This window comes from Helianthus annuus, chromosome 11, assembly GCF_002127325.2.
Source record: "Helianthus annuus cultivar XRQ/B chromosome 11, HanXRQr2.0-SUNRISE, whole genome shotgun sequence".
NCBI classification, from domain to species: domain Eukaryota; kingdom Viridiplantae; phylum Streptophyta; class Magnoliopsida; order Asterales; family Asteraceae; genus Helianthus; species Helianthus annuus.
The window spans coordinates 32,298,918-32,313,816 of record NC_035443.2 but is presented as its reverse complement, the minus strand read 5'-3'; the positions used below and the strand labels follow the sequence as shown (position 1 = coordinate 32,313,816).

The window sequence follows — 14,899 nt, the reverse complement described above, 5'->3', positions numbered from 1 at the left end:
ACTATTCAAGCATTTAATCGAACACTTGGTGTGCGTATAGCAATCCTAGCACTAAGTACAAGTGTTTTATGCATAATTTCTCTAGTAGTCTTCATAACTCTTTATCAATCAAAATCACATAACTCACTCATTCTTAAACCATATTAGTTCATCAATTTTACTAGTACTCATACATTCATTCAACACAATATTCAATTTATGAAACTACAAGATCACCAAACTGCTAGATTAAGTGGGTTTTACTTCAAACCTTGAATACTATTGGACTGCATTCTTAGACTAGGGTTTATTAGTGTAAACCCATGGGCTCGGTTAGGTTTCTAGGGTTCCTTGTGATCTCTATATATTGTAATCAAACATATCAATAATATCGATCACAAGGAACCCTAGAAACCTAACCGAGCCCATGGGCTTACACTAATAAACCCTAGTCTAAGAATGCAGTCCAATAAATACAAACGAATTTAAGCATAAAACATCTTTTAATGATGATTCTAATCCATACATCAATTCAATATCTTCAATTTCACGAGTTGATTAAACCCTAGTTTCATGAATATGCATCAAAACACAACATTCAACTTACCTTATGTTCGATATGCTTAGATTAGCAAGGAATTAACTTCATGCATTCGTTTTCTGGATCAACAGCACCTTAAATCCCTGAATTTCTTGAGGTATTATGAAGGAGAAGGGTTTCCTCTCCTTCCTGTTTCTTGGTCGCGACCCACACACACCCACTAACTGGGTTTTTAAATCTTTATTATGTTATTAATCATATTTACAAGTTTAACCCCTCAAGGTTATTTAAATTATCATTCTTATATATTTCCTAACTTTTAACTTTCATTATTTACTTATAACTAACTACTCATTTAAAACATATAAACATTCAATTAATCTTTATTAGAATTTAGGGTGTTACAAGTCTACCCCCCTTAAAAGAGGTTTCGTCCCCGAAACCTTAATACGTACCAAATAATGATGGGTAGTGCTTTCGCATTTCATCTTCTGATTCCATGTCAGATCCGATCCTTTCCGATGCTGCCATTGAACTAGAACTTGTCGAATGGCTTTATTTCGAAGATGCGTTATTTTGGAATCCTTCATAGCCACCAGCCTTTCAACATAGTTCATTTTCTCATCCAGTTTGATATCATCAAGTGGCACATATTCCGTTTCATCCGCGAGGCATTTCCTTAGTTGTGACACGTGAAAAGTGTTATGGATTCCATCTAGAGCCGGAGGTAAATCCAACTGATATGCCACCTTACCAACCCGGGCTATAATTTCGAACGGCCCAATGTACCGAGGGCCTAACTTCCCTCGTTTACGGAACCGTATGATGCCCTTCCACGGCGAGACCTTTAAAAATACCCGATCACCTTGCTGAAGTTCAATGGGACGCCTTCTTTTGTCCGCGTAAGATTTATGTCGGTCTTGCGCTGCCTTCAAACGAGCCCGCACTAGATCGATCTTTTCATTTGTTATCGCCACAACATCTTTAGGAGCGATTTCTCGCTGCCCAATTTCTCTCCAACATACAGGGGTTCTACACTCTCTTCCGTACAACATTTCATATGGCACCATTTGAATACTACTTTGATAACTGTTATTATACGCAAACTCTACCAATGGCAAATGGTCGTCCCAGTTTCCCCCAAAATCTATGACGCAAGCCCTCAACATGTCTACTAACATTTGTATAGTTCTTTCTGACTGCCTATCCGTTTGTGGATGGTACGCGGTACTCAATAGCAATTTTGTACCCACACTTTCATGAAATCTATGCCAAAACCGAGATGTGAATCTTGTGTCACGATCCGACACAATAGACATGGGTACTCTGTGACGAGCTATTATTTCATTTGTATAAATCTCCACCAACTTTTTAGAAGAAATAGTTTCTCGTATAGGCAAAAAGAGAGCATTTTTCGTGAGTCGGTCAACAATAACCCAGATAGCATTGTGGCCTCATTTTTTTTGGGGAGTTTTGTAACGAGATCCATGGTTATGTCTTCCCATTTCCAAACCGGCACTTCTAAGGGTTGCAATTTGCCATACGGTTTCTGGTGTTCCGATTTCACTTGTGAACACGTCAAACACTTGCCGACGTATTTAACTATGCCGCGTTCCATGTCGAACCACCAATATTCCCTTTTCCGGTCTTGATACATCTTCGTTGCTCCGGGGTGCACCGAGTAATGAGATCTATGAGCCTCCTCGAGTAACAAAGATTTTACTTCACATAACCAAGGTATCCAGATTCGGCCATACCTGGTCATGATGCCGTCAGCATTCATTTTTAATTCACCCAATAATTCCCTTTGTTCTCTCCTTCATCGAATCATTAGCATTTACGGCCTTTGTTTGGGCCTCCTTTATCAACTACAGAAGTTTAGGAGTGACTGTCATTCTCATAGATATAACTCGTATTGGCGGTGGGTATTCCTTCCGACTTAATGCATCTGCTACAATATTGGCCTTCCCTGGGTGATATAGGATTTCGCATTCATTATCCTTAATTAGTTCCAACCACTTTCGCTGTCTTATATTCAAATCTCTTTGTTCGAATAAATACTTGAGACTTTTGTGGTCTGATTATATTGTGCATTTCGTTTCGTATAGATAATGTCGCCACAGTTTCAACGCGAATACTACTGCAGCCAATTCTAGATTGTGTGTTGGGTAGTTGTTTTCGTGTGGTTTAAGATGCCTTGAGGCATAGGCTATCACCTTACCCCTTTGCATTAAAACAGCTCCCAACCCCTGATATGAAGCATCGGTGTATACCACCAAGTCTTCTGATCCCTCGGGTAAGGTTAAAACTGGTGCGTTAGACAGTCTACTCTTTAGCGTTTAGAGTGCTTTCGCTTGCTCAGTCCCCATTCAAATTTCTCATTCTTTTTTGTCAGATTGGTCAAAGGTAACGCCATTCTGGAAAAATCCTGTATAAACCTTCGATAATAGCCAGCTAAACCCAGAAAACTTCTTACTTCACTCGGGTTCTTTGGAGGAACCCAGTTCATAACGTCCTCCACTTTAGTTAGGTCCACCAAGACACCATCCTTGTTAATGACATGGTCGAGAAATTGCACTTCTCTAAGCCAGAAGGCACACTTTGAAAACTTTGCGTAAAGCTTTTCCTTTCGAAGAGTTTCTAATACTTCACGCAAATGATTTGCATGTTCGGCTCTTTTACGAGAGTAAACCAGGATATCGTCTATAAATACTATTACAGATTTATCCAACATGGGCCGGCATACCCTATTCATAAGATCCATGAATGCGGCCGGCGCATTAGTTAGCCCAAATGACATTACTAAAAACTCATAATGTCCATATCGGGTTCTAAACGCGGTTTTCGCAACATCTTCCTCTCGTACCCGTAGTTGGTGATATCCCGAGCGCATAAAAATTTTCGAAAACCAGCTCGCTCCTTGCAATTGATCAAAAAGATCATCTATTCGAGGTAGAGGATATCTATTTTTCACTGTCAACTTGTTCAACTCTCGATAGTCGATGCACATGTGCATCGAACCATCTTTCTTTTTCACAAAAAGTACCGGGGCTCCCCAAGGTGACACACTCGAGCGTATGAAGCCCTTATCGAGCAATTCTTGTATTTGTGTCATTAGCTCTCGCATTTCAGCGGGAGCTAATCTATAGGGAGCTTTGGCCACTGGTTTGGTACTCAGGTTTAGTTCAATTCGGAATTCCACCTCTCGCTCGGGTGGTAATCCCGGTAATTCATCCGGAAACACATCCGGATACTCGTTCACAACTTCAACTTCTCCAATTTCAGGCGTCTTTTGTCTTGTGTCTACTACGTAGGCCAAAAACGCCTTGCCCTTATTTCTTGCGTACTTAACCGCCTCGACAATCGTACACAATTTTGTCTCTAATTTTCTTTCCCCACGAATACTTACTCGAGCCCCATTAGGTGACAATACATGAATAACTTTCGCCTCACATCGTATTTCCGCATGATAACGGAATAACCAATCCATTCCCACTACTACTTTAAATTCCACCAAAACCATAGGAATAAGATCTATTTCAAAGTCTTCATTTTCTATGGTGATCTTACAGTTTTTTACAAATTTCACATAACACATAACTTTTGCTATCCACTACCTCTACTTCTAAGGGTATAGACATTCGTTCTTTTCTAAAGGAGGGATGGCACATAAGTTCGTTTGACCCAAAAGATCTACTAGCACCGGAATCGATCAACACATTTATGGGTATTAGGTTGACTAAGAAAATACCTTATACAACATTCGGTAGAACCTTAGCCTCCTCCATGGTAATTTGAAACATCATTCCCCGAGCCTTCTGATTTTCATCCTTCTTTCCATCTTTTTGCCCCTTTTGTTTAAGCTTCGGACATTCGGCTTTGACGTGACCAGGAGTAAAGCAATTGAAACACGTCCTCACGGGACTAGGGCACTTATAGTAAGGATGTCCTTCCTGACCACAGTTGTAGCATCCCTTCTTCCCCAATAGACATTCTCCAGTATGAAGCTTCCCACAAGTTTTGCATGGAGGAATACTGCTTTTAGATCCTCCTTTGTTTCTATTGTCATGCTGCTTATGTTTCTTGGACAGACTCATAGTTGTGGGCTTTTTAGCCGCTCTTTTCTCCCCCCTTTCTACTTGCCGCTTCAGCTCTATCTCTTTATCCCGAGCCCAGTTGATAAGTTCATTCAAAGTTTCACACTTCGAGGGAGTGATGAATTCCCTATATTCAGCCTTCAACATGCCGTGATACCGATTTATCTTCATTCTTTCAGACTTGACAAAGTCGTCACAGAACTTTAGCTTATCAAAGAAGGTGTTGGTGATTTCATCAATAGATTCATCCTATTGGCGAAGACGCAAGAATTCCTCTTGTATTCTATCAATTGCCGACTGCGAGCAATGATACTTCAGGAACGACTCCTTGAATTCTTGCCAAGTTAATGTTTGAAGTTTCTCTTCCCTAGCTCCTTACATTGCATATCCCACCAATCCTTAGCTTGTTGTTGAAGCTGACCCGTAGCAAACATTACTTGATCTTCCTTCTCGCATTGGCTACGTATGAACACAGCTTCAATATGTGCTATCCACCTTTGACATTTTATTGGATCAACCTCCCCATTGAAGGAGGAGGGATTGCACGCCATAAAATCCTTGTATGTACACCTTCGTTCCTTACTTTTGCTTCTAGACCCTTCAATCATTTCCTTTAACTCCTCAATCTTACTAGTCATCATAGCATCTACTACCCCTAAAACACGGCTTTCGACTTCTTGAGCTAACTGGGGAAGGTTAGCATGTATAACCTTTTCTGCCGCTTCCATAATCTTATTATCAAATGCTTCTTGTCGTGCTACTTCAGCATCATCTACATTCCCTGTGTTCGTCATCTACAGAAAACATTCATTCTATTCATTAGAGTTTCCTTTCATACACCTCTTCATTACATATAAACTTGTATTATCATACTACATTCCATTTACAATTCATACTTCGTACATTATCGTCACCGACGATCATATTGTATCGTTTAGATCATGATGAACATTCCAGTAAAATGATGAACATTAAGTAACATGATGAACATTCCATCAACATAAAGAACATTCCAGTAACATAATGAACATTCTAGTAACATGATGAACATTCCAGTAAAATAATGAACATTAAGTAACATGATGAACATTCCATCAACATAATGAACATTCCAGTAACATAACGAATATTCTAGTAACATGATGAACATTCCAGTAAAATGATGAACATTTAGTAACATGATGAACATTCCATCGACATAATAAACATTCCAGTAACATAATGAACATTCTAGTAACATGATGAACATTCCAGTAAAATGATAAACATTTTAGTAACATAATGAACATCCCATCAACATAATGAACATTCCATCTCTAACCTTTTTTTCTAAAATACAAACTTGAAAATCTCATAACTATAGTTCTACTAGTCCGTTTTACCCGATTCTTTTTCCTGCGTGTCCGTAATTTAAATACGGACCCGTTTAACATCATCATTTGTCTTAAAACTCAGTTCATAAACAAAATCCCATAATCCCTTTTTATTACTAGCTAAGATTATAATCATATTTATGATTTACTAACTTGCATAGCGCTTCGGAACGAACACACTTTCACACAACTTTTGGTTTGAGTTCAAGCATTTTTAACTCTAATACTTGAATTCCTCAAACCTCGGCTCTGATACCAACTCGAGACGCCCAAATTTCTAAATCCTGAAATACAATAATTCTTACTAGTATCTAATAAAATTCGGGCATGACCCGTCCGTAAAATAAACAATTCCCTGTTTTATAACATTCAACAATTAACCTACAACGCATTTTAAAAAAAAAAAGAACATAGTAAATTTCATACCACTTTGGAAACCTTCAAAATGACTATTACAACTAGTATTTGACAAAAGATTTACAACTTCAAGTTTAGAGTTTAAAGCTACCAACATAGCCTAATTAAACCAAAATATTGACCCATTGATGATACATCAAAAATTTGCGGAAGCGCTTAAAGGCGATCAAGGTGTGTTCGATTCCGAGCGAGGCAATAGCAACTAAGCTTGACTTTTACCTAAAACCACTACAACAAACATCATAATATTCATATCTCAATTAACACATCAACGAACTTGGTGAACTAATCATCACCATTTTTAATTTTGTACCACATGTGACTAATTCATTCTTGTAATCGGCATTCTTGTTTATGTAACCAAGTCGTTACATCATTCTTACTTTTGCATCTCATTCTATCACGACCCGTTTACACGGTACATCAAGAAAACTTAACTCATTAATTCTCATTCTCACCCGAACAGACCCGTTTATCACGGACCGATACAGAGATCTACTTTTGCGTTCTCATTTCAATACTACGTCTTCCATTATGCATCTAACATTTAAAGGAACAAGCTACTAATATATTGAATAAACTTGTAAGTAGCGAACTCACCTCGTTCTTGAGATTGTTGTTGCGAACCGGAGCTTCCTCCTTCTTCCTTGATTCCTACACATAATTCCATTCTTTACTTAGATCATCTCATTTATTTACATAGCTTTCACATTCATATGAAATTCGCATTCCACATACACTTTTTCACAATTATCATATCCATATTTTCACACATAAAGTAACGCATCCTAATTCACTCAAAGTTACATGAATCAATTATTAAAGCATTTAATCGAACACTTGGTGTGCATATAGCAATCTTAGCACTAAGTACAAATGTTTTATGCATAATTTCTCTAGTAGTCTTCACAGCTCTTTATCAATCAAAATCACATAACTCACTCATTCTTAAACCGTAGTAGTTCATCAATTTTACTAGTACTCATACATTCATTCATCACAATATTCAATTTATTAAACTTCAAGATCACCAAACTGCTAGATTAAGTGGGTTTTGCTTCAAACCTTCAATACAAACGAATTTAAGCATAAAACATCTTTTAATGATGATTCTAATCCATACATCAATTCAATTTCTTCAATTTGACGAGTTGATTAAACCCTAGTTTCATGAATATGCATCAAAACACAACATTCAACTTACCTTATGTTCAATATGCTTAGATTAGCAAGGAATTAACTTCATGCATTCGTTTTCTGGATCAACAGCACCTTAAATCCCTGAATTTCTAGAGGTATTATGAAGGAGAAGGGTTTCCTCTCCTTCCTGTTTCTTGGTCGCGACCCACACACACCCACTAACTGGGTTTTTAAATCTTTATTATGTTATTAATCATATTTACAAGTTTAACCCCTCAATATATTTCCTAACTTTTAACTTTCATTATTTACTTATAACTAACTACTCGTTTAAAACATATAAACATTCAATTAATCTTTATTAGAAGTTGGGGTGTTACATTTCAACCGTCCGAGTTTAATCCTCTATAACCTGTCTGGGTTTCTACCTCTTAAAACCATGTCTGAGTTTAACCTTTAAATGTTGTCTGAGTTTAAGTCACGGATTTGTAAGGATTTGAGTCCGAGTTTACAAATGTCCTGACTTGTGAATTTGGAAGTTGTCCGGGTTTGTTAAAATCAGAGTTTATATGATTAAATTCGGACTTTTAGGTTAAATTCAGAGAATATATGGTTAAATTCAGAATAGGTGTGATTATATTCGGAAGTTTTAGGGTAAATTCGAAAAAAAATATTCAACAAATTCGGAATATTATGCTCAAATTCAGAATAATGTGCTATGTGTGGACTAAAAATCCGAATTTATTGAATAAATCCATATATTATATGTTAAGTTCGTAGTTTCTACAAATTCGGAGTTAAGAAAAAAAAATTGGTCCGACTTTGTTAAAAAAATCCGATTTATGGGTTATGTTCGGAATTTTTTAGTTCAATTCGGTTTCTAGAATCTCGGTGTTCGGATTTGTTCTGTATAACAGTTTAGGGACAATTTGGGACTCTTATCGGGCATTCGAAGAAATACGTAGGTGAAGTGACTTAGACGTTGACAGTTTACAAAGAAAAAGGGGGAGTAAAAATTTACTATTTTCTTCGTAAATCTAAAGCTTTTGCATGAAATAGCTCGTGTGTGATGGAGTTTTGTCATGTGTGTTTGTGTTCTTAATCAAGTATTGATGTGATGAAGTTGATTTCTCGGTTGGTGACTAGTTAAAGATTGAGCCTTATTAAGTTACTGTTTAGAGTAGAGAAGATTAGTTTCTTGGTCTCTCTTTAGTAGAGAAGATTAGTTTCTTGGTCCCTCTTCCAAGACGGTTGCTAGTCAGTTCTCGAAATAATGTGGGGCTTCTTGATTTGAGAGGAAGATTGGAGATGAAAGCCATCGGGAATTCAGTGGATTCGTGAAGATAGGATTTTGATTCATGAAGATATGTGATGAGATGAGATCATACATGAAGGGTTGAAGACTTTTGATCAAGATGGTGGATGTACATTTACGGAGTTCATTTTGTTATTAAGTTGTAGAACTGTATTTCATGTCTTAGTGAAGTTTAAAGTGTTCAAGGTTGGGCATTGGAAATCCAATGTTTCTTTCTGCTGCCGGTTAGGTTTAAGATTAATGTAACGAGCGATATTCTTACATGTGGTTGTAGGTCGGTTCGCGTTAACTTGATTCGGGAGTAGTTTGAGGGGGAGGATTTACAGTGTTTGATGTTGGATTCTTTGGGTTTCTCAAAAGGGCCTTAAGTGATCGTCAGCAAGTCTTTTATTAGAAGGGTTGAAGATTGTTGTGCTCTACTGGAAAGATCAAGTCTCAGCCAAAGTTGAAAGCATGCATGATATTATCAGTCAAGGGGGAATCTGTAAGTGCAGTATCCGGTGACTGAAGATATCAACATCAGACAGAACTGATAGCAACAGTTAAGGGTGAGTCTGTAAGTGCAGTTTCTACCGGGTAACTGTGCTTTATCAGTTCTGGTCATCAAAGGCAGAAAGTCCAAGTCAAAGCCAAGTCAAGAATTCAGAAGCTTTATCAGTTCGGAGTTTATGATGTTAAACTCAGAATATCTTGATCATTATTGTTATTCCGGATTATTTGTTTTGTATCCCGGACAATATGTTTTGTCCAGGTTTAGTCCCTAGTCTATATATATGTGTTGTATAGGGTGGATTATGGCAACTCTAGAGAAAGCTTGGTGCGCCTCTCACAAATCCCAGCCATCCTACATCAATGTGTGCATTCTAGAGAGAGAATGAGACTATGTGTTAGTGACAGAAAGCTAGGGTTTAGAACTTTGTGATCTAAACCAGCTTGTAGAAGATGATGTATACTCGTTCGGTATGTAATCTGTATTGATTGTTATGAATGAATGGGTTTCTTCTACATCTTCTTCTGCATCTTCTATGTTTATGTTGTTTCACGTCATGAATCAAGTGCAATATTGATCTTCGTCATCGATCAAGTGCTTTCACAAATTTCATGAACTAATCTACACTCATTTGAAACATTCGAAATGCCAAAGTGCCACATTGTTGGGATTTCGTGTCACACAAATGAAATTTTGACACGTGAGTTTTTTCTATATATTATCATTGATTTTTATGTAACAAATTGTGTTTGTTAATTTTAAAAATATCTAAAAACGTAGTCATGTTTAACTTTATTTGTCTACATTCCAATATACATTTTATTGAAAACAGGTTGTTTACCTTATATAATTTTGATGCAGTTTTAAAATCATAAAATTATATAATATTAGAATGTTAGTGAAAATAAATATACTTAAAATCATTAGCAAATATATATAACATAACTAAGGATGACAATGATACGACTATTGGTGATTAAGTCTCATTATCATCCTTAGTAGAGATGTTTACGATCTGATTTTTACGGTTTTAAAGTATACCATGAGTCAGACCATTAGTAATGATTTTTATCACCATCCAAAATCAAAACATAACTCTTAGAATTTAAAACCAAACCGTAACTAACAGTTTATTGGACTTTAATAAAAACTAAAAATAAAAAAGTTCACCAATTATTTGCTAATTTTTCTTTTTGTTTTTTTTTTCAAAACAAGAGAAATGCCTTATTTGAAACCAAATGAATAATCAATGTAAATGATTTTTACGGAATTAAAATAAATTATAAGGCTATAAGGTGTGGCCCTGGCCCTTCTCATGACCACCAAGACTCTTGACGTCAGCGTCATATCACCCACCTCTAATCCACCATCCAAAACCACTACCCTAAGGGTGTGGTCATGACCCAAACCACTATCTCCTAATTTATTTTATTTTATTTTATTTTATTTTTGCCTAAAGAAAAAGGAAAGAAATATTGGAAATTGGAAAAGAGCACTATGGTTGCCATGGTTTAATCCATGTTAACCATGTTGGATCAGACAAGGGGATGGTGTAGTTTCATTCATGTTCTTACGTGGCGAATCATGTCCCAACTATAAGACTGCGAGGAGTGGTGGCGTTGGTTGGGATGAGGGAAGCCAGGCAACGCTGGCTACCCACTTTGTGCCAGCGTTGGTTTCGTGTTGCCCAGCCAGCGTTGCTTTGAAGCCCGGCGTTGGGCGGGGGGCCGAGTGAGCTGGCTAAGCTGGGATTGGCTGTGGAAATCCGACCGTTAGAGGTAGCCGTTAGCCAAACGGCTAGTTAATTAAAATAATATTCTTTTTTATACCTTATAAGTACTACCCCTTTTTACAATTTTTTACCACTTCTCTACATCTCTACTTCTTCTATCTCTATATTTCTACAAATTAATCCATATCCTACAATATATCCTTATAACCATGGATACGGCCCAAGCAACCCCTTTGGATACAAAGAATCCCCGAATCTAAGCCCGCCACAAAACCGTCAACCAACAAACCGACCGTTGGGGGCGGCCCTTTAGTCTACTCACTGGTTCCCAACCTAGTGGGAATCGCTTCGTTTATAGGAAACCGTGTTTACACGAACTTTCCATACGACGAATCATCTATTCCCATCGTTAACCTTTCCCAACCTGATTCCGTGCCCGAAACACAACCGCAAGACGTTAGTGGTTCGTCATCCAAAACGGCCAAAAGAGAAGTCACAAAAAAACGGATGAGGAGAAAGCACTAGTTGCCGCTCAACGAACACAAATAAAGTAGACGCCTCAAGAAGAAACCGCGTTAGCAAAATGTTATATCAACGAATCGCAAGATCTAATTCAAGGTGTTTTTTTACATAACAATATTATTTTTTTAGTTTTAATATAATTTTTATGATGTCTTTTTTTTTTAATAGGGAATTCACGACACCACAAAGATTTTTGGGATTCCATTAAGAAATCCTTTCATACGCAAATGAAAAACGAGGAAGTGTATCGTGAAAATGATAGCCTCTCGTCCAAGGGGGTAACATAAATACACATGTCACCGCGTTCAACGGATTTTTCCATAAGGCAAGGAACTCGCCAAGGAGCGGTGAAACAGAGACGGACTTTATCAAGAACGTCGTTATAGCATACAGAGACAACAAGAAGCACGAGTTCAAGTAAATGCATTGTTGGGATGTATGTAGGTACGCTTCTAAATGGGCGAGAGTTCCTACTGCTAGCGAATCAACTTCATCCAAGAGAGCACGAACACCCTCGTCTCAAGCTCAGCTCGTGATCAAGAGCTTGATCTAAATTTGGATGATTTTGATGATTCTCTCGCCCGCCAAGTAGAGACATGTCAAAAAAGCGGGTTCAAAGAGGGAGATCGGGTTCGGCATCAGGTTCGGCCCCTAGCTTGGCCACGGGTAAAGGGTTGTACACCGACCAGTTGGAAGAAATTGGAACGAAAATCGACACATTCAATTTCATCCAACAACAAAGGATCGAGATCAGGAAAAGTATCCAAGCCGCGTATGATAAAAAACATATAACAAAGAAAAACGCGAGTATATGAAATTTCTCGCCATGAACGTCGATCATCTTAGCGGCGCAAAATTGGAATTGGCGTTAAAGATGAAAAAAGAAATCTTAAAAAATATAATATGGACGTGTCTTGAACTATTTAATCTTTTTTTATTTTATGTAGCTTTTTTTTATTTTATGTAGTTTTTCTTAATTTTATTTGCAATTTTTAAAAAATTATATTTAATATTCTAATTTAGTTAAAAGAAAATTTAAATAGTTAAAAAAAACTAACAAATGACACATGGCCCTCCACGCCACACCATACCATGTGACCCGACTAACTGTCACTTGTCGCTCAATGCCCCAACCCAAATCCTTATATCATGTTAGCTTAATTTCATTTAGTCTAATTGAAAGCTAACAAAATACGATTGTCTTAATTGCTCTCAATAAGATATAGCTATAGCTGGGTGGTAGAGGCTTTTGCCTTTTGGAGGAAAGACGAGGGTTCAAATCCTTATATTGGATGTAATTTAGTATTTATTGGTGTAGTTTAGAAGTAGAAATAATGTAACCTTTGTCATTAAAAAAAAAATAACATGCTTCTTTTTTGTAGGTTCTTTTCTTCATCCTTTGTCCAATCTCAAGTAAGGTAACTCCAAAAATTAAGGATACCGTCCATGCACCGGTAGATTTATGAATACCAACTTAAACATAAACTTGTTAGTAAGTCTATTGCTATAAAAACTTCAAGGAGTGAAGAACCAACATCAATATATTTACAACTATATATGTTAAAATATAATAATATTGACCTTATCAAGAAACAAAAGCATAAATTATTTCAATTATTTCTTTTATTGGGAAGAGCATAATTCTCTTTTAACCTTTCCCATTCCCAATTTTCCCTTTACCCTTTTTTATTCTCAACTATTTTTTTGTATACTACTTATTCTATCATATCGTTTTATTAATCATTCATTTTTTTTTACAAAAAGTAAAAACTCTTTCAAAGCTCCATTCATCTTCATCATAGAATTTAATGCTCTTTTAATAATATAAAGACAACTTACTTATAAATCACACAAACTTTTTTATACATCCTTTCTTAAAAACACCAATTTACACGTCACACAAAACGACAACCTCCAGAGTTACCCAAACATCCTCGTCACCACCAAGTGGCAACACCAAACCATCGTGACAGTCCATCGTTTAGCGTACACCGACCCACACCAGATACCGCCTTTCAAATTTACACTAGTGTAGTACAAGTAGAAGTTTTCGGGTCCCACATAGCCGGAACCAAGTACTTTCTCCCATTTAACCCGTGCGCATTAAAGCTAGCACCCGTAGTCTTATCCACCAACACCTGACCCGCATATCCCGGGTACGCACCCGACCCGAATATCCCCGTACAAGCCGAAACCGCCTCTAACGGCGCGTTAGCCGGCCCTTGAAAATACCCTTGGTTAAACGGGTTCGTAACGGCACCGGCCAACACCGTAGCTAAATTAATCACCATTCCGTCCACTCCAACGTCGCCGTTAGGAGAAACTAACGGCGGCGATTGTGGCCCGTATATCGGTTGATGAAACGGCCATGCACACTGACCCGGACACTGAGTCTCCGAGTTACCAACCCACGCGTACGCGACCCGGTTACCCGTTTTCGTCGACCCGTGTGTCCCGCACCGGCTCCGACAAAACCCGTCTACACCGACTTCCTTTGCCGTTAACACGACGTTAATGGAGTTTTTTTGTGAAACTTTTGTCGCTAAATATTGGATATGGTAGTTTTTTAAGAACTTTCCCAACGAGTAGTTTTCGTCGAGGATTTGTTTACCGACGACCGTTGCTGACGACCCGTTGTGATATTTCTCAGTGGTTTTCCACCATGTTGCGACGGAGGGTGGTGGCGGCGCCGACCTTTTTACCGTATTAACGGTGTTTAAAGATTGTAAAAAGTCAACGATGATTGACCGTTGGGTGGGTGTAAACTTACCATACCAGACAATATTAACGGTAACGGGGCCTTTTAACAGAGCTCCGTTGTGATATTTTAAGACAAGGGGCTGCTGAGTGACCAAGGCTGAAAAAGATATTTTGAGGAACAAGAAGATGAGAAGAATGGCAAGATGGTAATTATGAGCCATGAGGAGGGTTAAAGTGGGAAGTGGGGAGGTAGTGAGGATGGGGGTATGCAGGGTTTGGTTTATATAGGGGAGACAGCTGTAGGGTCATTATGGTTTGGGGACACGTGGAAGAAGGGGATTGGTGGGAGTGGTAGGAAGCCAGGCTGTAAGGTTCTGTTGACGTGGCGTGGTTAAGGGTTGATGGTGACATGGCAGATTAAAAGCGTGGATGCGTGTATGGTGTATGGATGATTATGATGTACGTATCAATGTTGATTTGACTCACATCACATTTTTTCCATTTGAGTCCAATTATATGAATTTTAATTGGTGTTCTATTTACTGGGATGATATATGTGGTGTAGAAAAATAAATAAATTGTCTATATCATGT

At 37.8% G+C, this 14,899-nt stretch overlaps 1 protein-coding gene across 1 annotated transcript; it reads right to left on the bottom strand.

Moving 5' to 3' along the window:
* Positions 1–13,377: 13,377 nt before the first annotated feature.
* Positions 13,378–14,564, bottom strand: LOC110889979 (protein EXORDIUM-like 2). The gene has a single exon (XM_022137553.2). The coding sequence runs from the start codon at positions 14,525–14,527 to the stop codon at positions 13,628–13,630; it is 900 nt and encodes a 299-aa protein (XP_021993245.1). The 5' UTR covers positions 14,528–14,564; the 3' UTR covers positions 13,378–13,627.
* Positions 14,565–14,899: the final 335 nt, after the last annotated feature.